This window comes from Oryctolagus cuniculus, chromosome 9 (assembly GCF_051225735.1).
Source record: "Oryctolagus cuniculus isolate XC-2025 breed Fujian yellow rabbit chromosome 9, ASM5122573v1, whole genome shotgun sequence".
NCBI lineage: Eukaryota > Metazoa > Chordata > Mammalia > Lagomorpha > Leporidae > Oryctolagus > Oryctolagus cuniculus.
This window is the reverse complement of record NC_142875.1, coordinates 97,437,331-97,464,314: the sequence shown is the minus strand read 5'-3', so window position 1 is coordinate 97,464,314 and position 26,984 is coordinate 97,437,331. Positions and strand designations below refer to the sequence as shown.

Sequence of the window (26,984 nt, the reverse complement as noted above, 5' to 3'; positions counted from 1 at the left end):
TAGTGAGGGCGCGCACCGATAGTCCGGGAAAATTTAGTTTAATAAAAGGGGAGTTACGGTAGCCGCAGAAAATAGAACCAAACAAAAATTGCAGGGGAAACCCTTCTGAATGGAGCAGGCGTGAATCGGAGGACCTACTGGGAGAACAAGGTCGCCCACCGCGCGGAAGCCAAGTCGCGGGACCCAGCCGCAGAAGCCCCAGGGTCTGCGCGACAGTGCTCCAAGGAGAGTGCACGCCACACAGAAAACAGCGGGGAGACTTGAGACGCTCAGGGCTCTGAGTCCACACATCGGCGCTGGAAGGGGAGGTGAGCTCAATAACCCGAGACATTGGTGGGGAAACGGGGGTCAGAATCTAGAGGGGGGCCGGAAAGTGCAGCAAACTCACTACCGGAAAGAAGGAAAAAAAAAAGCTTCGGGTTTCTCTTCCCCCTAACCTTGCAAAGGTTACAAGGCTGCAAGACTTGAAGAATTCCCAAGAGACAAAGAGCAGGCCTCCTCTTTGGATTTACATATCAGTGGGGGAGAGTTAAGGAACTGAGTCACTACAATTCAGTAGCCTAGGCAACCCAGTGGGAGTCCAGAGGAGCCAAAGACTGGAAGCTAAATACCATCAATTCTGCACAGCCCTGCCCTGCAGTGTTACTTACCCCCTGAATAAATAAAATAAATAAATAAATAAAAAGAGAGAGATTTACCACGCATAACCTGAGGGTGTCACCTTTGCACACCCTTAACCAGGAAGAACCAGGCAGAGCTCTCAGGCCGCACCCATCTCAAGCCTCCAAGGCTCCTCCAACAGCAGGCAGTCCACTTAACAAGGACACAGTATAAAAAAAAAAAAAAAAAGAAAAAAAAAAAAGCGCACAGTGACGCAAGAAGAATTAACTATGCCGAGTAACAAACACAGAAATAGAGGGAGCAAGATCAACGATGACACTATGATGCCTCCAAATAAGCAAAACACCCCAAGCCAAGAGTATGAAGATGATGAGATAGAAGAAATGCAAGATACGGATTTCAAAAAATTTATGATAAGAACATTTAGAAGTTTTCAAAAGCAAATCCTTGAACTACAGAAATCCTTAATGGACAAGATTGAAAATCTTTCTCGTGAAAATGAAATTTTAAGGAAGAGTCAAAATGAAACTCAGAAACTAGTAGAACAGGAAAGTGTAATAGTCAAGAGAAATCAAAATGAAATGAAGAGCTCAATAGATCAAATGACAAACACATTAGAAAGCCTTAAAAACAGAATGGGTGAAGCAGAAGAGAGAATATCGGACTTAGAAGATAGAGCACAGGAAAACATACAGTCAAACCAAAGAAAAGAAGAGGAAATTAGAAACCTGAAAAATATTGTTGGGAATCTACAGGATACTATTAAAAAAACCAACATTCGAGTTCTAGGAGTTCCTGAAGGCATGGAGAGAGAGAAAGGATTGGAAGGCCTTTTTAGTGAGATACTAGCAGAGAACTTTCCAGGTTTGGAGAAGGACAGAGATATCCTAGTACAGGAAGCTCATAGAACCCCCAATAAACATGACCAAAAGAGATCCTCACCACGACACGTGGTAATTAAACTTACCACAGTGAAACATAAAGAAAAGATCCTAAAATGTGCAAGAGAGAAACGTCAGATTACTCTCAGAGGATCTCCAATCAGACTCACAGCTGACTTCTCATCAGAAACCCTACAAGCTAGGAGGGAATGGCGAGACATAGCACAGGTGCTAAGAGAGAAAAATTGCCAGCCCAGAATATTATATCCTGCCAAGCTCTCATTTGTGAATGAAGGTGAAATAAAGACCTTTCATAGCAAACAGAAATTGAAAGACTTTGTGGCCACTCGTCCGGCCCTGCAAAAGATACTTAAAGATGTGCTACACTCAGAAACACAGAAACACGGCCATCAATATGAAAGAAGGGAAAGGAAGAACACCTACCAGTAAAAGAGCATGGGAAGCTCAAAGCATATATTAGAAAATATTTCCGGGAAAATGGCAGGGCAAAGTCACTACGTATCAATTGTCACATTGAACATTAATGGTCTGAATTCTTCAGTTAAAAGACACCGTTTAGCTGACTGGCTCACAGAACACAACCCAACTATTTGTTGCCTACAAGAAACACATCTCTCTAACAAAGAGGCATGCAGACTGAAAGTGAAAGGTTGGAAAAAGATATTCCATGCCAACAGAAACCAAAAAAAAGCAGGGGTAGCCATATTAATATCAGACAAAATAAACTTTAATACAAAAACTGTTAAGAGAGACAAAGAGGGACACTATATAATGATTAAGGGTTCAATTCAACAGGAAGATGTAACTATTATAAATGTATATGCACCTAATTACAGGGCACCGGTCTATTTAAAAGATATGTTAAGGGACTTAAAGGGAGATTTAGATTCCAATACAATAGTACTGGGGGACTTCAATACTCCACTCTCAGAAATAGACAGATCATCCGGACAGAAGATCAACAAGGAAACAGCAGATTTAATTGACACTATTGCCCAAATGGATCTAACAGATATCTACAGAACTTTCAACCCTACATCTACAGACTTCACATTCTTCTCAGCAGCGCATGGAACCTTCTCTAGGATTGATCACATACTAGGCCATAAAGCAAGTCTCAGCAAATTTAAAAGAATTAGAATCATACCATGCAGCTTCTCAGACCACAGCGGGATGAAGCTGGAAATTAGCAACTCAGGAAACCCCAGAAAGTATGCAAACACATGGAGACTGAACAACATGCTCCTGAATGAACACTGGGTCATTCAAGAAATCAAAAGAGAAATCAAAAACTTTCTGGAAGTAAATGAAGACAACAACACAACATATCAAAACTTATGGGATACAGCAAAAGCAGTATTGAGAGGCAAATTTATAGCAATAGGTGCCTATATCAAGAAATTGGAAAGGTACCAAATAAATGAGCTTTCAGCGCACCTCAAGGACCTAGAAAAACTGCAGCAAACCAAACCCAAATCTAGTAGGAGAAGAGAAATAATTAAAACCAGAGAAGAAATTAACAGGATTGAATCCAAAAAAACATTACAAAAAATCAGCCAAGCAAGAAGCTGGTTTTTTGAAAAAATAAACAAAATTGACACCCCATTGGCCCAACTAACTAAAAAAAGAAGAGAAAAGACCCAAATCAATAAAATCAGAGATGAAAAAGGAAACGTAACAACAGACACCACAGAAATAAAAAGAATCATCAGAAATTACTACAAGGACCTGTATGCCAGCAAACAGGAAAACCTATCAGAAATGGATAGATTCCTGGACACATGCAATCTACCAAAATTGAACCATGAAGACATCGAAAACCTAAATAGACCCATAACTGAAACAGAAATTGAAACAGTAATAAAGGCCCTCCCAACAAAGAAAAGCCCAGGACCAGATGGATTCACTGCTGAATTCTACCAGACATTTAAAGAAGAACTAATCCCATTTCTTCTCAAACTATTCAGAACAATCGAAGAAGAGGGAATCCTCCCAAATTCTTTCTATGAAGCCAGCATCACCTTAATCCCTAAGCCAGAGAAAGATGCAGCACTGAAAGAAAATTACAGACCAATATCCCTGATGAACATAGATGCAAAAATCTTCAATAAAATTCTGGCCAATAGAATACAACAACACATCAGGAAAATCATCCACCCAGACCAAGTGGGATTCATCCCTGGTATGCAGGGATGGTTCAACATTCGCAAATCAATCAATGTGATTCACCACATTAACAGACTGCAGAAGAAAAACCATATGATTATCTCAATTGATGCAGAGAAAGCATTTGATAAAATTCAACACCCTTTCATGATGAAAACTCTAAGCAAATTGGGTATAGAAGGAACATTCCTCAATATAATCAAAGCAATTTATAAAAAACCCACAGCCAGCATCCTATTGAATGGGGAAAAGTTGGAAGCATTTCCACTGAAATCTGGCACCAGGCAGGGATGCCCACTCTCACCACTGCTATTTAACATAGTTCTGGAAGTTTTAGCCAGAGCCATCAGACAAGAAAAAGAAATCAAAGGAATACAAATCAAGAAGGAAGAAGTCAAACTATCCCTCTTTGCAGACGATATGATTCTGTACTTAGAGGATCCAAAGAACTCTACTAAGAGACTATTGGAACTCATAGAGGAGTTTGGCAAAGTGGCAGGATATAAAATCAATGCACAAAAATCAACAGCCTTTGTATACACAAGTAATGCCATGACTGAGAAAGAACTGCTAAGATCAATCCCATTCACAATAGCTACAAAAACAATCAAATACCTTGGAATAAACTTAACCAAGGATGTTAAAGATCTCTACGATGAAAATTACAAAACCTTAAAGAAAGAAATAGAAGAGGATACCAAAAAATGGAAAAATCTTCCATGCTCATGGATCGGAAGAATCAACATCATCAAAATGTCCATTCTCCCAAAAGCAATTTATAGATTCAATGCAATCCCAATCAAGATACCAAAGACATTCTTCGCAGATCTAGAAAAAATGATGCTGAAATTTATATGGAGGCACAAGAGACCTCGAATAGCTAAAGCAATCTTGTACAACAAAAACAAAGCCGGAGGCATCACAATACCAGATTTCAGGACATACTACAGGGTAGTTGTAATCAAAACAGCATGGTACTGGTACAGAAACAGATGGATAGACCAATGGAACAGAATTGAAACACCAGAAATCAATCCAAACATCTACAGCCAACTTATATTTGATCAAGGATCTAAAACTAATTCCTGGAGCAAGGACAGTCTATTCAATAAATGGTGCTGGGAAAACTGGATTTCCACGTGCAGAAGCATGAAGCAAGACCCCTACCTTACACCTTACACAAAAATCCACTCAACGTGGATTAAAGACCTAAATCTACGTCCTGACACCATTAAGTTATTAGAGAACATTGGAGAAACCCTTCAAGATATTGGCACAGGCAAAGAATTTCTGGAAAAGACCCGGGAGGCACAGACAGTCAAAGCCAAAATCAACTATTGGGATTGCATCAAATTGAGAAGTTTCTGTACTGCAAAAGAAACAGTCAGGAGAGTGAAGAGACAACCAACAGAATGGGAAAAAATATTTGCAAACTATGCAACAGATAAAGGGTTAATAACCAGAATCTACAAAGAGATCAAGAAACTCCACAAAAACAAAACCAACAACCCACTTAAGAGATGGGCCAAGGACTTCAATAGACATTTTTCAAAAGAGGAAATCCAAATGGCCAACAGGCACATGAAAAAATGTTCAAGGTCACTAGCAATCAGGGAAATGCAAATCAAAAGCACAATGAGGTTTCACCTCACCCCGGTTAGAATGGCTCACATACAGAAATCTACCAACAACAGATGCTGGCGAGGATGTGGGGAAAAAGGGACACTAACCCACTGTTGGTGGGAATGCAAACTGGTCAAGCCACTATGGAAATCAGTCTGGAGATTCCTCAGAAACCTGAATATAACCCTACCGTTCGACCCAGCCATCCCACTCCTTGGAATTTACCCAAAGGAGTTTAAATTGATAAAGAAAAAAGCGGTCTGCACCCTAATGTTTATTGCAGCACAATTCACAATAGCCAAGACCTGGAACCAACCTAAATGCCCATCAATGGTAGACTGGATAAAGAAATTATGGGATATGTATTCTTTAGAATACTATACCGCAGTAAGAAACAACGAAATCCAGTCATTTGCAACAAAATGGAGGAATCTGGAACACATCATGCTGAGTGAAGTAAGCCAGTCCCAAAGGGACAAATACCATATGTTCTCCCTGATCGGTGACAACTGACTGAACACCAAAAAGGAAACCTCCTGAAGTGAAATGGACACTATGAGAAATGGTGACTTGATCAGCATAGCCCTGACTGCTAATGGACAACTTAATACATTATCCCTCATAGTATTTTTTTTTTGTCTGTTCTACTTAATATGACTGGTTTAATTCTGTAATTATCACACAGTTATTCTTAAGTGTTGAAAATTAACTGAAATGTGATCCCTGTTAAACATAAAAGTGGGAATAAGAGAGGGAAGAGATGTATAATTTGGGGCATGCTCGGGCTGACTTGCCCCAATTGGTAGAGTTGGAAACATACTAGGGGATTCCAATTCAATCCCATCAAGGTGGCATGTGCCAATGCCATCTCACTATTCCAAGTGATCAATTTCAGTTCACAATTGATCATAATGAAAGGACTAAGAGTCAAAGGGAGCACATAAACAAGTCTAGTATCTGCTAACACTAACCGATAGAATAAATAAAGGGGAGAGTGATCCAACATGGGAAGTGAGATACTCAGCAGACTCATAGAATGGCGGATGTCCTAAATAGCACTCTGGCCTCAGAATCAGCCCTAAAGGCACTCGGATCTGGCTGAAAAGCCCATGAGAGTATTTCAGGCATGGAAAGCCAAGACACTCTGGCAAAAAGATCTCTGTGAGTGAGATCCCAGTGGAAAGAACAGGTCTTCAAAGAGGGAGGTGCCTTTCTCTGAAGGGAGGAGAGAACCTCCACTTTGACTATGACCTTGTCTAAACAAGATAAGAGTCGGAGAACTCAAGGGGCTTCCATAGCCTTGGAAACTCATGACTGGTGCATAGGGAGATTACTGATGCCATAAACAGGAGTGTCAATTTGTAAAGTCAACAACAGGAGTCACTGTGCACTTACTCCTCATGTAGGATCTCTGTCCTTAATGTGCTGTACACTGAGGCTTAATGCTATAATGAGTACTCAAACAGTATATTTCACTTTGTGTTTCTATGGGGGTGCAAACGATTGAAATCTTTACTTAATGTACACTAAACTGATCTTCTGTTAAAAAAAAAAAAAAAAGAAACTATCAATTCCCAACTTGACTCTCACTGGGATTAAACATGACAATAGGTCTGATCTGATTTCATCATCATTTAAAAAAAAATCATCTATTATTTTTCACTTTATGTTTCTGTGTGGGAACAAACTGTTGAAATCCTTACTTAAGGTATACTAAGCTGATCTTCTGTATACTAAGATAATCGAAAATGAATCTTGATGTGAATGGAAGGGGAGAGGGAGTGGGAAAGGGGAGGGTGGTGGGTGGGAGGGACGGTATGGGGGGGAAAGCCATTGTAACCCATGAGACGTACTTTGGAAATTTATATTCATTAAATAAAAGATAAAAAAAAAAAAAAAAAAAAAAAAAAAAGAAAGAAAGAGATTCCTGGGCAAAAGGCAAAAATTCACCCCATTCTTCAGTGGATTCAGTTGAAAACTAGTAATGAAATCAGGTGGCACTCCCAGAGGAGACAATGGAAAAGAATCAGGCTGCAGCTATAAGGAGCTGCAACAGGAAAGGTGCACCTACTGATCCTGCATCAGGGGCACTGCCATCTTAATCCTATCAAGATGAAGAGGTCACCGTTGTCTGGAAAGCAGGACATGCTTAGTTAGGGGTTGACTTTCTCTTTTTCCCCAAGTCCTGTGTTACTGGTTGGTTCAGTTATACATCTGTGCTACTTAAGAAAACAAAAAGTACTTCACAACTTCTCAAAAAGGAGAATGTAAATGTAAAGGTAAAGGGTATTTTTAAACCCCTTGAATGTGGAATTTTCCTAGAAAAAAAACATGGGCAGCAAGTTTTGTGGCAGAGTGGGTTGAGTGACCACGTGATGCTCACGTCCCATATCAGAGTGCAGGTTTGAGTTTCAGCTACTGGCCTTCTGACTCAGGTCCCTGCTAATAAACCAGGTATAGCAGTAGAAAATGACTCGAGTACTTTGGCCCTTTATCACCCTTGTGAGAGACCTGGGTGAAAGTCCTGGCTCCTGGCTAGAGCCTGGCCCAGACCTGTCAGATATGGCCATATGGTAAGTGAATCATCAGAAAGAAGATCTCTTTCTCCATCGCTGTGGCATTCAAATGAATAAATAATTTAAAAACGCTAGGGGGCAACTGAGTAGCCATGTGAAAAACACCCCAGCAAAGTCCATCTACTACTGTAGAAAATTAAGGATCTGACTTAACTGTAAGACAAGCAATCAAGCTAATAACCAACCTTAAAGACACCCAAAGAAATCCAGGAAAAATTTAGTAATCTCAGAATGCAGAAGGCCTATCTTAATAAATCAAACCAGCAAATAAAAATAAGAATTTTCTACAAACCCAAAATTACCAAGAGTGGAGTAAAAACACAAGTGGGTGGAATTAGGCCAGGGGCTACTTTTCCAAGTATTTGAATAGGGCACATGAATCCATTTCATGAAAACTTGGTAACTATTGAAAAATGGGCAAAGTATTTGAATAGGATCTTCACAGGAAATGAAATGCAGATGGATCTGATGTCTATGAAAGATACTTAGCCTCACCCACAACAAAGCAATGCAAACTAAAACAATGAGATTCCACATTTGATCTGTTGTATTGGCAATGAACAAAAAGCGTAATACCCCATGCTAGTCTTTTTAAACATCTGTTCATTGAGGTGGACATTCGACACAGTGGTTTGGATGACACTGGGGAAGCTCGCCATCATGTGTTGGAGTTCTTGGGTTCCATACCTGCTTCCTGCTCCCAGTGCAGCTTCCTGCTGATGCACACCCTAGGAGGCAGAGGTGATGGCTCAAGGAGTTGGGTTCCTACCACCCACAGGGTAAATGTGCATTGAGTTCCTGGCTCCTGGCTGCAGCTTGGCCCAGCCCAACTGTTGAAGGTATTTGGGGGAGTAAATCACTGGGTGGGTGGGAGATTCTCTCTCTCAGTCTCTCTGCCTTTCAAGTAGGTAAAATGAACAACTTGTTAAAAAATTAACTTCTCTTTTTAAAAATGCTTATTTCAAAGCAGAAAAAGGGAGACAGAGCAGGAACTCCCATTTGCTGGTTACTCCCTCAAATACCTGCCACACTGAGGGGGTGGTTGGTGTGCTAAACTGTGAGCCGGGAACTCAACCAGGGCTCCCATGTGGTTGACAGGAACCCAGTCACTTGGCCATCACCTCTGCCTCCTAGGATCTGCATTAGTAGGAATCTGGAATCAGGATGGGGAGCCGGATCCAGGGATTCAACACAATTACTCTGATATAGGACATAAGAATGCTAACAGGTTGTCTTAGCTGATAGGCCATCCATCAGTGTCCATCTCCATTTTTAAAGATCGTACATCAACTGGGGTAGTTGATTTGGTCTAGCCGGTAAGTCACCCATTAAGCTAGTGGCTAAGATGCCCATTTCCATACCAAAGTGTCAGGGTTTGATACCTACTCTGCTTCCTGATTTCAGGTTCCTGTTAATGCAGACCCTGGGAGGCAGCAGTGATGATGCAAGTTGGGTCTCTGCCAATTTGAGGAGACTAGGATTTTATTCTTAGCTCTGAGCTTTGGTCCTGATCCACTTCTGCCCCACGTGGGCATTTGGGGAGTGAACCAGGAGTTGGAAGTATTCTCTCTCTCTCTCTCTGTCTCACAAGTGAATTTTAAAAATGAATGTAATTAAACATTATTTTTTAAAAAGAAATAAAAACCCTACATCTTCTGGTGAACTGAAGATGAAAGAAACTCAGAGTGACCAGCCGGCATCTCTGACCTTTTAGAAGTTGATCTTTTGGAGATCAACCATGAATCACAAAACATGCCTTAGCATCTCTGCTTGAGATATGAAAGAATGAAATGGATCTTGTTATTCCCCATTTCTTATTCACTTAAAAATGTCTCCTTTTGCTGTCTTAAACAGGCTTCCATCCTACATATCTTCAATAAAAGGTTCTCTCACAATATGCAATCTGACAAACATGAATATACTTCTAGGGCAAGGAGGGAGGATATTTGATATCAGACTGTTCAGGAAAAAGCTGGGCATAGATCAGCTAGATCATTGGAGAATTATCTACCTGAAGCGCTGGATCAGCCTGTGGGCAGTGTACTTGTGGAACAGGTATCCTAGCCGAACCTGGTCTGTGTGAAGGGTCTCGATGATGAGATTCCTAGCTGTTGTGTGGAGCGGGGAAGGGAGTCCATTAGTTGTTAAGGCCTGATTCAATAGCATCAGGTTCTTCCTCTGAGCCTTCACGTCAACAAAATACATCCTCCCTTCAAGCTCTTTGGGAGAGGAATGGGGCACCATCATTTTGTCTTTGTTGATGTCTGAAGCTGGCTTCATGAACCGTGGTGTATCTAGAGAGGGGTGTTGGGATTTCGAGGCCCACTGAGAAAGAGGTTTCTGTGATGTCTTGGATATCTGAGGTGTGGCAGAAGGCAGTGATGTTCTAGGCTTCTGCCGAGTGTGCAGGATTTCCTCATTAGTGAAAGGGACCCGTGCCGGCGGGGACAGTTGAGCAGTGATGGAAGGCAGGGCCATTCTCGACCTCTGTCGAGTGTGCAGGACCCCCTCATTAGTGAAAGGGACCTGTGATGCTGGTGTTAGTTGAGGAGCGAGAGAAGGCAGTGATGTTTTAGGCTTCTGCAGAGACTGCAGGGTCCCCCCATCGGTGTAAGTGATGCATGATGTTGGTGTGCTGTCGCTGGAGAGATGGGACTGAAGCTCCATGGGTGAAGACTCCTGAGGTGTTTGGGTTTCTGCAGAAGGCTTGCTGGCAATGAGTGGAGTGAGATCTCTCTTCCAACCCGGAGGACTGGGTTGGACCAATTTCTGGGAAGCAATCCTTACCAGTCCTTTCTTCCTCCCAGAAGAGGCCACACCTTTCTGGGGCATTCCAGCAGCTGAGGGGGTCCATGATGTGGAGGGATGCGCAGAGCCGGGAGCGATCCATGATGAAGTTTCTCCAGGAAGGGTCGGTGGTGCCAGATGTTGTGCAAGGGCAGAAGGGGCCTGGAGAGAGGGGGGCTGCCCAATGGAGACAGGAGGCTGGTGTGCCGGAGGCTGTGCAGAGGAGGGTCCAGACTCCAAGAGCGCTCCAGGGAAGGAAGGCGGCCCGGGAGCCAAGGACTGGCCAGGAGAGAGAGGACCATGGAGACCTGGGCTCTTTGTAGAGGTGGATGTTGTTCCAGATCTAATAGGCCACCTGGGAGTGAGTGGGGCCTTCATTGGTGGAGGTGGCCGGGCAGTTTGAGGAAAGTCCTGCTTAGGCCTCACTGCCTCCAGCTCAAGGGGCTGCCCTGGAGTAGGAGGGGCCGTGTCAGGGGTAAGGTGGGCCCCCTGAGTCTGAGTGTGGTGAGGGGCCAGAGTGGTCCTCAGGGCCAGGGCCTGAGTGATCCCTAGGTCCTGGGCTTGCAGGGTGGTCAGAGAGGTCCCCAGGGCCTGGGCCTGCTGATCGGTAAGAGTGGTTCCCACGGCCTGGGCCTGCTGCAGGGTCAGAGAGGTCCCCAGGGCCTGGGCCTGCTGCAGGGTCAGAGAGGTCCCCACTGCCTGTGCCTGCTTTGGGGTGAGAGTGGTCCCCAGGGTGTGGGCCTCCTGGGGGCTCAGAGTGGTCTCCAAGGCCTGGGCCTGCTGATGGGTAAGAGTGGTCCCCACAGCCTGGGCCTTTAGATGGGTAAGAGTGGTCCCCATGCCCTGGCCCTGCTGATTAGTAAGAGAGGTCCCCAGGGCCTGGGCCTGCTGCAGGGTCAGAGTGGTCCCCACGGCCTGGGCCTGCTGCAGGGTCAGAGAGGTCCCCAGTGCCTGGGCCTGCTGATCGGTAAGAGTGGTCCCCACTGCCTGGGCCTGCTGCAGGGTCAGAGTGGTCCCCACGGCCTGGGCCTGCTGCAGGGTCAGAGAGGTCCCCAGTGCCTGGGCCTGCTGCAGGGTCAGAGAGGTCCCCACTGCCTGTGCCTGCTGTGGGGTGACAGTGGTCCCCACGGCCTGGGCCTGCTGCAGGGTCAGAGTGGTCCCCACAGCCTGGGCCTGCTGATTAGTAAGAGTGGTCCCCACAGCCTGGGCCTTCAGATGAGTAAGAGTGGTCCCCATGCCCTGGCCCTGCTGATTAGTAAGAGTGGTTCCCCGGGCCTGGGCCTGCTGCAGGGTCAGAGTGGTCCCCATGGCCTGGGCCTGCTGATTAGTAAGAGTGGTCCCCACAGCCTGGGCCTGCAGATGGGTGAGAGTGGTCCCCACCACCTGTGCCTGCTGGGGGGTGAGAGTGGTCCCCATGCCCTCGTCCTGCTGCAGGGTCAGAGTGGTCCCCATGGCCTGGGCCTGCTCCAGGGTCAGAGTGGTCCCCACGGCCTGGGCCTGCTGCAGGGTCAGAGAGGTCCCCAGTGCCTGGGCCTGCTGCAGGGTCAGAGAGGTCCCCAGGGCCTGGGCTTTCTGATGGGTAACAGTGGTCCCCAGGGCCTGGGCCTGCTGATGAGTAAGAGTGGTCCCCAGCGCCTGGGCCTGCTGAGGGGTTAGTGTTTTCCCCAGGGCCTGGGCCAGCTGAGGAGTCATAGTCTCCACATCTTGGGCCAACTGAGGGGTTAGAGGCCTGATAGCCTTGGCTTTTGGGGGGATCAGAGTGGTCCCCAGAGTCTGGGCCTGCTGAGGGGTAAGAGTGGTCCTCAGGGCCTCTGCCTGCTGGGTGGTCAGAGTGGTACCCAGGGCCTGGGCCTGCTGGGTGGTCAGAGTGGTCATTAGGGCCTGGGCCTGCTGGGGTGTCAGAGTGGTCCCCAGGGCCTCTGCCTGCTGGGGTGTCAGAGTGGTCATCAGGGCCTGGGTTTTCAGAGGAGTGAGGGGTTTGTATTTTGGGTGGGGCTGTGGGTAAACAGGAGGGGCTCCAGGTTGTGAGGACTCGGTGAAGGGGGGAGCGGCATTTGTGTTCAGCTCCAGCTGTCTCTCTCTCTTCAGGCCCTGGCTCAGCTTCGCCTCATTTTCCTCTGAGACCACCTTTTGCTGTTTCGTTGGCTCCAGTGTTTTCAAGTCAGCAGTACCCTTCAAAGGCCCAGGACCCATTTGCTGATGGTCTTCAGGTGGATGGTATTGTTGTCCCGGCAAGTCTGGGGTCAGTACAGCTGGGGCTTTAAGTAAAAGTGAAGAGCCCCACTTTACCTCGGAGGATTTGATATTTTTTGTTGGAGATTTATATAAAGTATTTTCCAATTCCTTGGCTAAAATATTGTCCATACTGTCTGCTATGTCCCCAGCCTTGATATGGGTCCTGGATGTGGGCACTGATGTATATTCTTGCTGGCCTGCACGAACTGTGGATTGAATTAGCTGTTCATAGGTTTCTTCTCTCTCTTGGAGTTTTCGTTGCAGCAGCTCGTTTTGCTCGCTAAGGTCACAGATCATCCTTCTGGAGAGTTCTTTTTCTGTTTCGTACTTTTCGAAAAACATGCTGTCACTTACGATGTTAGAAACATTGACTTGATCACACACGGCACTCAAAGCTTTGTAAAGATTTAATATAGTTGCTGAGATATATTTGATTGCAGTGTTTTCCATTTTGTTAAACATTGAAGAACCTATGAGTTCTTGTAACATACGTTGAATTTCCAAAACCTTGGTGTTAGTTGTAAATTGATCAGAGATCATTTGATCTGGTCTTAGTGCAAGGGCTGTTGCAGGTCGCTTTATAAATCTGTCTTTCCATGTTTTCCATAGAGCACCTCTAGATACTGGAAGGAAAAAAATATAAAACAAAAAAATGAGATCGTATTGCTTCTTTTGTGCTGTGCTCTATGTTTAAGCCTAATGAATTTAGACCAAATGGACAGGTAACTGTCCATTGAAGATTAGTCAGAAAACTTTAGCTATGACCCTGGCCTTGTGCCACACCAGATTAATCCACAAGTTATGACCCTGTCATCCCATGTTGGAGCACTCACTGGAGTCCCAGATGCCCTGCTAATGTGCCTAGGAGGATGGTGGGGGATGGCCTGAGTTCCAAGCCTCTGTCACCCACACAGGGATAAACTAGATGGAGTTCCAAGCTTCTGACTTCACCCTGGCCCAGTCAACTGGGAATTGAACCAGTAGATGGACGATCTCATTCTCTCTGTGTCTCCTTCTGTCTCTGTCACTTTACCTTTCAAATGAGTAAATCTTTGAAAAAAGAAAAACACAGAGAAAACTGTAGCTCTAAAAGTTTTGGTTTTAGAATCATGTTTTCTTGCAATCACCCAGAGTTGCTTCCAGAGGTAAGGAGATGATCTCAGTTGTGACATCATTAACTCACTGTTACTTGAACTTTGGGATTCGATAGAATGTAAATCCAACTTTCCCCTGAGTTTGGCTATGCTTGATGTGTTCAGTTTTCTCTTTTGGGTTCCTGCCCCCTTTTCTACCTTTTCTTACTGTGAGAAACTTTGATTCTTTCAAAAGGGCCATAAATCAATAGACAAAAGATATACTGAATGGCTGAAGGAGAAACTCAGCAACTTTCCCTGCACAACCAATGACTGAAGTGTCTGGGTCCCTACTGCCCATGTGGAACACCTGGATTGTCAGACATGTATGAAAAGAAAAAGTCCCACAAGATCCAACTACAGGTGACACGCCTTGGATTCAAAGACACAGAGAGCAGAAGTAAAGTGATAGAAAAAAGGTACACTGTGAATATGTGGGAGCTGAAGATTATATACTATCTGACAAAACAGGTATCAGCACAACAACAATGGTTCTAGAGACAGTGAGGGTCAATATATCAGCAAGCTGTAATGATTATAAACATACAGCACACAGCCAAGCCCCCAAACACACAGAGACTGACAGAATTAAAGGGAGAAGTAGATAACGTCATAGTGTGGGGGAATACAATTTCTCACTGTCAATAGTGGGTGGAACATGGGCCTGTGTTGGGGAACTCTGATTGGATTTCAGAGGTCTTGAAAGGTATTGAGAATCATTTAACATGTTGAGTTTTATGGTCTATGAATGATACTTCCACCAACCTGCATTTTGAGAAAAAAAGAAAACTCCATTTGCAAAGTCACAAAACACAATTACCTGTTTTTTTCTTCTGTGTCTTCTTATCGTTAAGGAAAGTGGTGCTGATGCTACATAGTATATTGACATTGTTCTCGATGGCTCTCAGTGTTTCTGGAAACATCTCCATTTGTACTATCCAATGGTAGTGTTCCTCAACATCAAATGCAGTTATTTCAGACAAAATAACATCTTGGAGAGAAGAAAAGCATTATTTTGTGCATACAAATAGATAAGCATAACCATATAGCTTTATAACATCAGGTAACTACTAAATAAATTGTATTCGGGAGTACAGTCATGGTTATCATGCATTTACTGCTATTCTGAGGCTTTTCTCGATGAAACAGGTAAAGACTTGGAGGAAGAAGCTGAGTAGTAAGTTTATGAATCAAGTTTTTGAAAGGTATCTGTTTGGTTTTGTTCTTCAACTCCAAGGAAATCAGTGTCTAAAACAGGAATAGATGCTTTCATATTGGGTGTCTAAATGTAAATCAACCTGTTTGGGCAGTTTTCTAGTGTTTCCTAACCCCCATTACATGGAATTTCTTGTAAGGAGATGAAATATTTTAAACAAATGGTGAAGGGCCCAGCATTGTGGCGTGGATTGCAGGATTCTCCTTATTCTACATATCAGAGTGCCGGTTTGGGCCTCAGCTGATCTGCTTCCAATCTCCCTTCTTGTGAATGTGCCTCAAAATTCAGCAGAATATGGACAAAGTTCTTGGGCCCATGCCACCAGTATGTGAGACAGGATGGGGTTCCAGGCTCTTAGCTATGGCCTGGAACATCCTGGGCCATTGTGGCCATTTGGAGAATGAATCAACGAATGAAACGTCTGTCTTTCTATCCATCTATCTATCTATCTATCCCTGTTTATCTCTCTCCTTCTTTCTCTGATGCTGTGCTTATTATTGTATGCTTGTTCATTCTTTAATTCAACCAGTGTCTATTCAGATGTGTACTGTTGCGAATCTTGCTGATACAGCCTTGAATACAACAAGTTCCCTAACTTCCTACTGCTTACATTCTAGTGAAAGGAGACAGACAGGAAATAAAAATTAAATTGTGTGGTATGGCAGATACGAATGGTGTAGACAGAGGTAAAGATGCTTGGTAATGCAGAGTGTGAGGTAACAGGGAATGGGGATGTCAGAAAACACATTGTTGTTTTTTTTTTTTTTTTTTTTTTTTTTTTTTTTTTTTTTTTTGACAAGCAGAGTGGACAGTGAGAGAGAGAGACAGAGAGAGAAAGGTCTTCCTTTTGCCGTTGGTTCACCCTCCAATGGCCGCCGCTGCAGCCGGCGCACCGCGCTGATCCGATGGCAGGAGCCAGGATCCAGGTGCTTTTCCTGGTCTCCCATGGGGTGCAGGGCCCAAGCACCTGGGCCATCCTCCACTGCACTCCCTGGCCATAGCAGAGAGCTGGCCTGGAAGAGGGGCAACCGGGACAGAATCCGGCGCCCCAACCGGGACTAGAACCCGGTGTGCCGGCGCCGCAAGGTGGAGGATTAGCCTATTGAGCCACGGCGCCGGCTCAACACATTGTTTTTAAAGTGAAATTTAGGCAAGGAATGAGTGAAAAATGTTCCAGGCAAGCAGATAGGAAGCATAAAGACATTGGGCTGGGGCATTACTGGCATGCTTGAAGAAAAACAAGGAAGTCAGCATGTTCACTAAGTGAGCAAATCCATATTTCCTTCTTACTGGGAAATGAGACAGACATTTTCTGAAAAACCTCCTTAGTGTTTTCTTCTTTAATCTGACTAATGCTCCACAGTAGAGTTGTTGACTTTGTGATTTTTCTCTGAAACACTTCTAGACACTTACTCCATTCCTCTAACCAGGCCAGAATGTAGGCAAGTATCTTCTCTCTGTTTTCAGCGTTCTTAGAGTAAGTACCCATTCTCTCCAGAAACAGGGATCTCTGTTTCCTCATGTGTTCTGTAAGAGAGATGCGGTGTCCAGAGGGCAAGTCAAAGTCAAGACTGTAGCGAGCCATTATTCGGTGCACGTTGCTCATTATTTCAGTCATCTGTGTTTTAATGTTCTGAAGAAAACAAAGAGATAATATGTAAACAAAAGCTTTGAAGGAGGGGCTTGTAGAAGTGCATTGAAGGAAATTTAAGTCTCAGAAATGGAGAGCTGCACCATCTCACAGATTGAAAGACAGCATTGTAGAGATCTCATGGCTCCCCAGATTAATCAAGACGCTCAGTAGAGATCCAGGCAAAATTCAAACATGTGTTTCACAATGGATTTTAAACTTCTCAGTCCAGTTCCAGAAATTGTACAGATAGAAGAGTAAATGGCTAAAAATTTCCAAGACTTTCCCAGGTAGAAACATTTGATAGTGATGTTGGAGGTAGAGTAAGATTTGATTGGTCAACATTCTGATACTATGAGGGCATCAGAGTTTTATTAGGCCCTTTTCTACACTTGCGGTAATCAGGCTGTGTAGTACTGCAAATCGACCAGTGAGTCAGAATGGAGACCACCAACAGGCCCACACACATACACAGAAAGCCGCTTTATGAAAGAACCAGTTTTACACATCAGTGGGGAAAGAATGAACTTATCTCCAAGTGGTGTTGACACAAGCACTTATCCATCCAGAAAAAGCATAGTAAATTGAACTTCTGCCCCATACTTTCACAAAAAGCAGTTTAGGGTAGCCTAAAGACAAATGTGGGAATGAAAATTATAAAATTTTTATAAGATTCCAAAAAATGTGTTCACTACTAGTTTAGGTAGGAAATGATCGCCCCACAGCCAACTTGTATCTAGCTCTTAAAAAAGATGAAAATAAATGGTTTAATGTGATATAAAGTGATTGCCAAGCCATAAAGTTAAGTTTAAAAAAAGTAAATGCAAAAGACCATATCCTTCATGTATGAACAAAGAAGATATGATTCATTATGCCTGAGTACTGTCTATTGAGCTCCTTTGCCTATTTTGTAACTGGACCTGTTGGTTTTTTGTTGTTGTATTTTTGAATTGCTGATGTATTCTGGATTCTAATCCTTTTTCAGATAAGTAGCTTATAAATATTTTTCCCACTCTGTTGGCTGTCTCTTCACTCTAATGTTTGATTCCTTTGCTGGGAAACATCTCCTGAGTTTGATAGGATCCTCTTTGTCTAGATTTGCTTTTGTTGCCTGTGCTTTGGATAAAGTCTTACCCAGGAAGTCATCACCTACACCAGTGTCTTGAAGTGTTTTCCCTATGTTTTCTTCCAAGTCTCAGGCCTTCAATTTAGGTCTTTGAACTATCATGAGTTGTTTGGGGTTTTTTGATATTTGATGAGAGGTAGGGATCTAATTTCATTCATCTCTATCTCTATATCTATAAATATATAGCTATATCAGTTTTTCCAGCACCATTTATTTATAGATGAGACACCCTACCTTTCAAATAAATCTTTTTTAAACAGTAAGGAAACTGGTAAAATTCAGTTCAAATGACACCTGATACCCTTAGAAATCTGCGCTTATTCATGGGCGATACATGCCAAGACCCCCAGTTGATGCCTAAAATGGTGGCTCTACCTAATTCTATGCTTAGCTGGTAACCAAGGTTACTGCTAAGTGACTAATAGGTAGGTAGCATATCCAGCATGAATACACTGGATAAATGGATGATTCACATTTGGGAGAGATGTAACAGTAGTGTATGAGATTTCATCACACTTAACCAGAACAGCATGCGATTTAAAACATGCCAGCTACTTACTTCTGAAGTTTTCTGTTTAATATTTTCAGACTGCCATTGGCCATGAATAACCAAAAACCATGGAGTTTGAAACTGGACAAGGCATGTGGGGAGGAAGTTGTAATGATGCAGTGATTCCAGTCATAAAGTTCATGCACACATGCATCAAAAGATATGAACAAAACATTTGTAGCAATAATATTTATAGCAACCACAAATAGCAGAGTGGATGAAATTATAAAATGGAATGATAGTAATGAAACTTAAGGCACTGACAGTGATGTCATCAAGATGATGAAGTAGAATATAACCAGCCTTGATCCTCTACAAAAAACAACTATAGACAACTATGTACATACCAGAATGGGCAAGGACGTATCAGAGGTCCATTTAAAAATCCGTAGCAGGGGCTGGCATTGTGGTGTAGCAGGTAAAACAGCCACCTGCAAGGCCAGCAGCCCTAATGGGCAACAGTTTGAGTTCCAGTTGCTTCACTTCCAATCTAGCGCCCTGCTAATGTGCCTGGGAAATGACCCAAGTTCTTGGGGCCCTGCCCCCCACATGGGAGACCTAGTAGAAGCTCCTGGCTCCTGGCTTCAGACCAGCCCAGTCTGGCCATTGGAGCCACTGCAGGAATGAATCACAGATGGAAGATAGTGTCTGTCTCTCTCTGTCTCTGTCTCTCTCTTTGTAAACATTGGAAGGAGTCAGCTAGAAAAAGTAAAGGTAGATTTTACTATTTTTTAAGACTTAATTATTTATTTGACTGTCAGAGTTACATGCACAAAGACACAGACACAGACACACACACACACACACACACACACCCTGAGAGAGAGAGAGAGAGAGAGAGAGAGAGGTCTTCCATCCTCTTGTTCACTCCCCAATTGACCGCAACAGCCAGAGCTGCACTAATCCAAAGCCAGGAGCCAGGAGCTTCATCCTGGTCTCCCACACAGGTGCAGGGGCCCAAACACTTGGACCTTCTTCTGCTGCTTTCCCAGGCCATAGCAGAGAGCTGGATTGGAAGTGGAGCAGCTGGTACTCAAACTGGCGCCCATATGGGATGCTGGCACTGCAAGTGGTGGCTTTACCCACTATGCCACAGTGCCAGCCCTAGGTAGACATAACTGTCACATTGTAGGAACCTTTATATCCCACTGGCCTGCTCCACAAAGAACATTGGCATCTTTGGGCACTGAGGTAACCAATAACCATTCTCACTAGAGAACCACAGAGAGCAGGAGATGCCTCTTCCTCAAGAAACAGGTCTGTTTGATGCTCTGGGACCAGAGTTATCACCCCTCACCAACCCACTGGTGCCCTGTCCCTGAGCCATGGCTGCTCCATGAGTGCCTACACACTTTGTGTCTCTGTGGCTTCACTGCACTTGCTTGCACTTCAGACACTGGAGCCATCACCATAGTGAGCTAGGTCACAAGCCAGGTCCTAGAAGGAAGGTCTCTCTGTGCAAGCACACAGTCTGTTCACAGGGACAACCACCATCGAGAGCCAGGCCCCACCCAGACCCCCAGAGACACTGAGGCTCTGTTCATGCCCATGCTCCCATCCCTGGTTCCTGAACTACTTCACAAGCACCTGTGCTTTCCACAGAGTTGCCAGCATTGCAGAGGAAGTGCCTGTACCCTGGGATCTGGTACCATTATCACCCCAGGCTCCAGAACCATAGTCCCTCCCCATGTGTATGTGCTTTGGGCCTCTGTTACATAGCTGTGCACGTGTACCACACAGCAAACACCAGTGCACTGACACAAGTCATTCCACAGCCAGGCCAATGCCAAGAAGGATTCTTTCAGTCATGACTGTGCAGTAGGTGAAGAAGACATTGGGAGAACTGTAGCCTTCCAACAGCTCTTGCCTAGACTGGAAATCCACCATGTTGGAGCTGAGTGTCCCTGAAATCTCTAACACCTTCTTAGCAAATATGCACAGAGACTACACATCTGCACCCTCACTGGCTCCAGACCACTGTAACCGATGCAGACAGTGTCCTTTTACTCTTCTGTCCATAGAAGATATGTATCCAACAGAATTACAACAGATGTGAAGTCTCAAAGAAGTGACTGCTCCACCAATTGTGTAGACATAATTGCTTTACAGAAACATAACCAAGGCCTGGCATTATGCTACAGTAGCTTAAGCTACTACTTAAAGTGCAGACGTCACATATTGGGGTGGCAGGTTGGTTTGAGTCCCAGCTGGTCTGCTTCTGATCCAGTTTTCTCCTAATGTGCCTGGGGAGGCCATGGAGGATCTCCTGCAACCCCTGTTGGCAATCCAGATGGAATTCCAGGCCCTTGGCCTGCCCCATCCCTGGTTGTTGTGGCCTTGTGGCCATTTGGAGAGCGAAGCAGCAGATGGGAGAACTCTCTCTCTCTCTCTCTCTCTCTCTCTTATCCCCTTCTCTCTATCTATAAATCTATCTTTCAAATAAATAAATAAATCTTTTTTAAAAAGAATATGAAAAATAAGATGATAAAGACAATTCAGAAAACAGCAAATGACAAGGAGCATCTAACATGCAAGGACATTTGATAAGACTATCAATGGATTTCTCAACAGAAATAATACAGATTAAGGTGCAATGGAATGATATGTTCTAATTATTGAAGAAAAATCACTGCCAACAAAATATTTACTTGCAAAGGTGTCCTTGAAAATTAGTTAAAGACTCTTCTAGGAAAACAAAAGCTGTGACATGAACCATAACCATAACCCTTAGCCCCTAACCTCAACCACTTTCTTTACAAATTGTCAAAAATCCACAGTGTCTGGTTTAGCCTAGCAGTTAGTTCATGCTACAGCATGGACTTGCCTTACAATAAATGCTAAAGGTAGTTCTTCAGCAGAGAGAAAAGGATACTGATTAGTAACATGAAAGTATAAAACTCACTTATTAAACTGCATACACAGTAAGATCAGAATGCTTTAATGCTGTAATGATGGAGTGAAAATCATTTGTCTTTAATGATGAAAAGTAAAGCTGTTCAAAGTAATAATGTCTGTGACAATTTGTTAAGGGAAATAAAATATCAAAGATGTAAATTGACCTCAAAAACAATGTAGAAGTGAAAGTAAAAATGTAGAGTTTTTTTTTCTCTAATGTGGTTAAAGTTCAGTTGTTATTACCTTAGTATAGCCAGTTTTACTATAAGGTGTTCTATGTAAGTCTCACAATACAAAAACTATAGTAGATAAGGTGTTTAAATTTGCCCAAGTAGCAGTTATAATCAAAACAGCAAGGTATCGGTACAAAAACAGATGGATAGACCAATGGACCAGAATAGAAACACCAGAAATCAATCCAAACATCTACAGCCAACTTACATTTGATCAAGGATCTAAAACCAATTCCTGGAGCAAGGACAATCTATTCAACATATGGTGCTGGGAAAACTGGATTTCCACATGCAGAAGCATGAAGCAAGACCCCTACCTTACACCTTACACAAAAATCCACTCAACATGGATTAAAGATCTAAATCTATGACCTGACACCATCAAATTATTAGAGAACATTGGAGAAACCCTGCAAGATATAGGCACAGGAAAAGACTTCCTGGAAAAGACCCTGGAGGTGCAGGCAGTCAAAGCCAAAATTAACAAATGAGATTGCATCAAATTGAGAAGTTTCTGTACTGCAAAAGAAACAGGAAAGTGAAGAGGTAACCAACAGAATGGGAAAAAATATTTGCAAACTATGCAACTGATAAAGGATTAATAACCAGAATCTACAATGAGATCAAGAAACTCCACAACAACAAAACAAACAACCCACTTAAGAGATGGGCCAAGGACCTCAATAGGCATTTTTCAAAAGAGGAAATCCAAATGGCCAACAGGCACATGAAAAAATGTTCAGGATCACTAGGCATCAGGGAAATGCAAATCAAAACCACAATGAGGTTTCACCTCACCCTGGTTAGAATGGCTTACATACAGAAATCTACCAATAACAGATGCTGGTGAAGATGTGGGGAAAAAGGGACACTAACCCACTGTTGGTGGGAATGCAAACTGGTAAAGCCACTATGGAAGACAGTTTGGAGATTCCTCAGAAAACTGAATATAACCCTGCCATACAACCCAGCCATCCCAATTCTTGGAATTTACCCAAAGGAATTTAAATTGGCAAATGAAAGAGCTGTCTGCAACTCAATGTTTATTGCAGCTCAATTCACAATAGCTAAGACGTGGAATCAAACTAAATGCCCATCAACAGAACACTGGATAAAGAAATTATGGAATATGTACTCTATAGAATACTATACAGCAGCCAAAAACAATGAAATCCGGTCATTTGCAACAAAATGGAGGAATCTGGAAAACATCATGCTGAGTGAAATAAGCCAGTCCCCAAGGGACAAATATATGTTCTCTGTGATTGGTGACAACTAACTGAGCACCTAAAAGGCAACCTGTTGAAGTGAAATGAACACTATGAGAAACAATGACTTATTCAGCCCTTGTCCTGACTGTTGAGGAACAACTTTATACTTTATTCTTTTTAGTATTTTTTGTTCTACTTAATAACATTGGTTGAACTCTTTAATTAACACACAATTATTCTTAGGTGTTTAAATTTAACTGAAAATTGATCCCTGTTAAAAATAAGAGTGGGAATAAGAAAGGGAGGAGATGTACAGTTTGGCACATGCTCAGTTGGACTTACCCCTAATGGTAGAACTAGAAACATGCCATGGGATTCCAATTCAATTCCATTAAGTTGGCATGTACCAATGCCATCTTACTAGTTAAAGTGATCAGTTTCTGTTTATAATTGATCATAAAGATAGGATTAAGTGTCAAAGGGATCACATACACAAGACCAGTGTCTGCTAATAATAGCTGATAGAATTAAAAAGGAGAGAATGATCTAACATGGGAAGCGGGATACACAGCAGACTCATAGAATGGCAGATGCCCTAAACAGCACTCTAGCCTTAGAATCAGCCCTTAAGGCATTCGGATCTGGCTAAAAAGCCCATGAGAGTATTTCAGGCATGGAAAGCCAAGATACTGTGGCAAAAGAAAAAAAATGACCTAAATGAAAGATCTCTGTGAGTGAGATCCCAGCGGAAAGAACAGGCCAGCAAAGAAGGAGGTACCTTTCTCTGAAGGGAGGAGAGAACTCCCACTTTGATTATGGCCTTGTCTAAATAAGGTCAGAGTTTGTGAACTCAAGAGGCTTCCATACCCTTGGCAGCTCATGACAAGTGCCTTGGGTGATTACTGACATCATAAATAAGAGTGTCAATTGCTAAATCAACAACAGGAGTCACTGTGCACTTACTCCCCATGTAGGATCTCTTTCCTTAATGTGTTCTACTATGCGAATTAATGGTAAAACTAATCCAGAAAAGTAAATGGGTCTGTGGGGAGGAAAGGTGTGTCCTAAATCATGCTAGAAGAGTGCAATCTGTAAGTCCAAAAGGCCTTTAAAAACTCTACAGCGAGCCGGTGCCGTGGCTCAATAGGCTAATCCTCCGCCTTGTGGCACCAGCACACCAGGTTCTAGTCCCAGTCGGGGTGCCAGATTGTGTCCCAGTTGCCCCTCTTCCAGGCCAGCTCTCTGCTATGGCCCGGGAGTGCAGTGGAGGATGGCCCAAGTGCTTGGGCCCTGCACCCACATGGGAGACCAGGAGAAGCACCTGGCTCCTGGCTTTGGATCGGTGTGATGCGCCAGCTGCAGCGCGCCAGCCGCAGCAGCCATTGGAGGGTGAACCAATGGCAAAAAGGAAGAACTTTCTCTCTGTCTCTCTCTCTCACTGTCCACTCTGCCTGTCAAAAATTTAAAAAAAAAAAAAAAAAAGAACTTACCTGGTCCTGGAAAGATTTTTTTTTAAATTTATTTAATAAGCATAAATTTCCAAAGTACAGCTTATGGACCACAATAGCCCCCCCCCCCCCCCCCGTGTCTTCCCTCCCATCCACAACGCTCCCCTCTCCCACTCCCTCTCCCCTTCCCCTTCACATCACGATTAATTTTCAATTATCTTTATATACAGAAGATCAATTTAGCTTATGTTAAGATTACCACATTTTGCTCCCACACAGAAACATAAAGTGTAAAATACTATTTGAGTACTAGTTATAGCATTGATTAAACACCTAAGAGTAATTGTGTATTAATTACAGAGCTCAACCAATAGTTTTAAGTAGAATATAAAATGCATCTTTTGCATTGTTGTGGCTTCCCCCCGACCTCCCTCTCTCCCGTGGCCCTCCCCTCACCCACTTCCTCTCCCATCCCGCCCTTCATCACGTTTCATTTTCGGTTACCTTCATATACCGAAGATCAATTTAGTATGTACTAAGCAGGGATTTCAACAGGTTGCACTCACACAACCGAACCCGGTATAGGGTATTGTTCGACTAGTAGTGTTGTTTTTGAGTTTCATAGATAAACATATTAAGGACAGAGATCCTGCATGGGGAGCATGAACCCAGTGACTCCCGTTGTTGATTTAACAATTGGCACTCTTATTTATGACGTCAGCAATCACCCGAGACTCTTGCTATGAGCTGTCTAGGCTATGGAAGCCCCTTGAGTTCACCAACTCTGAATTTGTTTAGTCAAGGCCATATCACCGTGGAGGTTCCTTCCTCCCTTCAGAGAAAGGCGCCTCTCTCCTTGATGGCCTGATCCTTCTGCTGGGGTGTTGTTCACTAGGATCCTTAATTTAGATTGTTTTTTGCCACCGTGTCATGGCTTTCCATGCCTGCGAGACTCTCATGGACCTTTTAGTCAGATCCGAATGTCCCAAGGGTTGATTCTGAGGCAGGAGTGCTGTTTTGGGCATTTGCCATTTTATGAGTCTGCTGTGTGACCTGCTTCCCCGCAGGATCATTCTCAACCCTTTTGATTCTATCTTTCATTATTTGCTTACACTGGTCTTATTTGTGTAATCTCTTCGACACTTACCCTATCTTTTGGATCAGTTGTGTATTTATATTTGTCTCTTTACCAAGTGTGCTGGCATTGGTACCTGCCTCCTTGGTAAGATTGAGTTGAAATCCCCTGGCACATTTCCTGGAAAGATTTTTAAAAGTGCAAGGGTGGGCATCTGTCCTAAGCACTTAAGACAGGTGTTGGGATGCCTGCACCCTGTGGATTGCCTGAGTTTGAGTCCTGGTTCCACTCCGCATTACAGCTTCCTGCACAAGTGCACCCTGGGAGGCAGCAAGGGATGGCTCACATAGTTGGGTCCCTGTCACCTACCTGGAATACCTGGACTGGGTTCCTGGCTCCTGGCTTCAGCCTGGCCAAGCTCCAGCTCTTACAGGAACCTGAAGAATGAACCACTGATCTCTCTCTCTCTCTTTCTCTCCCCCCACCCCGTCTCTGAAATAGAAATAATTTTTTTAGCGATGCAGTCTGTGTATTTCTGGTTCATTTCCTACCTCTCTGGCTCGAACAGCCTGTGCTCGCTCAATCCGAGAGAGGATGTCCTGTACGGAGGCTGGGATTTCAGGCATTGGGACCGCTGGAACATCCTCAGCGTTCCTGGGGTTTCTTCTCGTGGTGGGGGATTGCTTGGCATTTTTTTCTAATTCAGATTCACCGTCTTTCTCACTTGACATTTTGATAAAAATGTGGAGAAATTCAGTGATTTTATTCTTTTTCACAGAATCTAGGCAAGTACTATCAATGGTATCCACTAGGAAGCTAAGAAAATGGGTTTCCTGCTCCCACAGGCAGTGGCTAACCGTTCTAGGAACTGATTGTTAACCATCACCTCCCAGTCCTGGTGATGTCATAGGAGACCCACTGTGACATTCCCCACTGACTCACAGATTCTCTAAAGGGGCCTTCCCATATAGGCCAGCTGTTGTATATGCTGTGAGGGTAGCAAAGAATCAACAACAGGAACACAAAAAGAAGTAGGAGATGAGCCCTGCAGAAATGAGCTTAAAATGCATGGTTAGAGTTCAGGATAGGGTGTATTAAATGTAATTATGTTCTCTCTTCCTGGGATTTTGCTTAAATATCTTTTTAAAGATTTATTTCATTCCAAAGGAAAAATTACATGGTGTGGGGGGGAGGACTCAGATAGATCTCTCCCAACCACTCGTTCACTCCCCAAATGGCTGCAACAGCCAGAGCTAGGCCAATGAGAAGTCAGGAGCCAGGAGCTTCTTCCAAGACTCCCACATGGGTGTAGGACCCAAGCACTTGGGCCATCTTCCGCTGATCCCAGGCACACTAGAAGGGAGCTGGATTGGAAGTGGAGCATCCAGGACTTGAACTGGTGCCCATAAGGATGCTGACATTGCAGGCAGTGGCTTTACTCGCTATGCCACAGCATTGGCCCCTTGCTTAAATAAGTATTTTAACTTATTTAAGTTAAATAAGTATTTTAACTTCCTCAGGTGTCCCTTAATTTTTCTTAGGTAGAAACTTGGAAGA

General features: G+C 43.7%; 1 protein-coding gene across 1 annotated transcript in view; it reads right to left on the bottom strand.

Moving 5' to 3' along the window:
* LOC103349051 (uncharacterized) overlaps nt 1-26,158 on the bottom strand; it is a 32,886-nt gene extending 6,728 nt beyond the window's left edge. The window contains exons 1-4 of the mRNA XM_070049199.2: nt 25,979-26,158; nt 16,673-16,892; nt 14,864-15,034; nt 9,900-13,533 (exon numbers count right to left, since the gene is read on the bottom strand). Coding sequence (XP_069905300.2) covers nt 9,900-13,533; nt 14,864-15,034; nt 16,673-16,892; nt 25,979-26,158 — 4,205 coding nt within the window. The remainder of the gene's footprint in view (nt 1-9,899; nt 13,534-14,863; nt 15,035-16,672; nt 16,893-25,978) is intronic.
* Between the last annotated feature and the right edge of the window lie 826 nt (nt 26,159-26,984).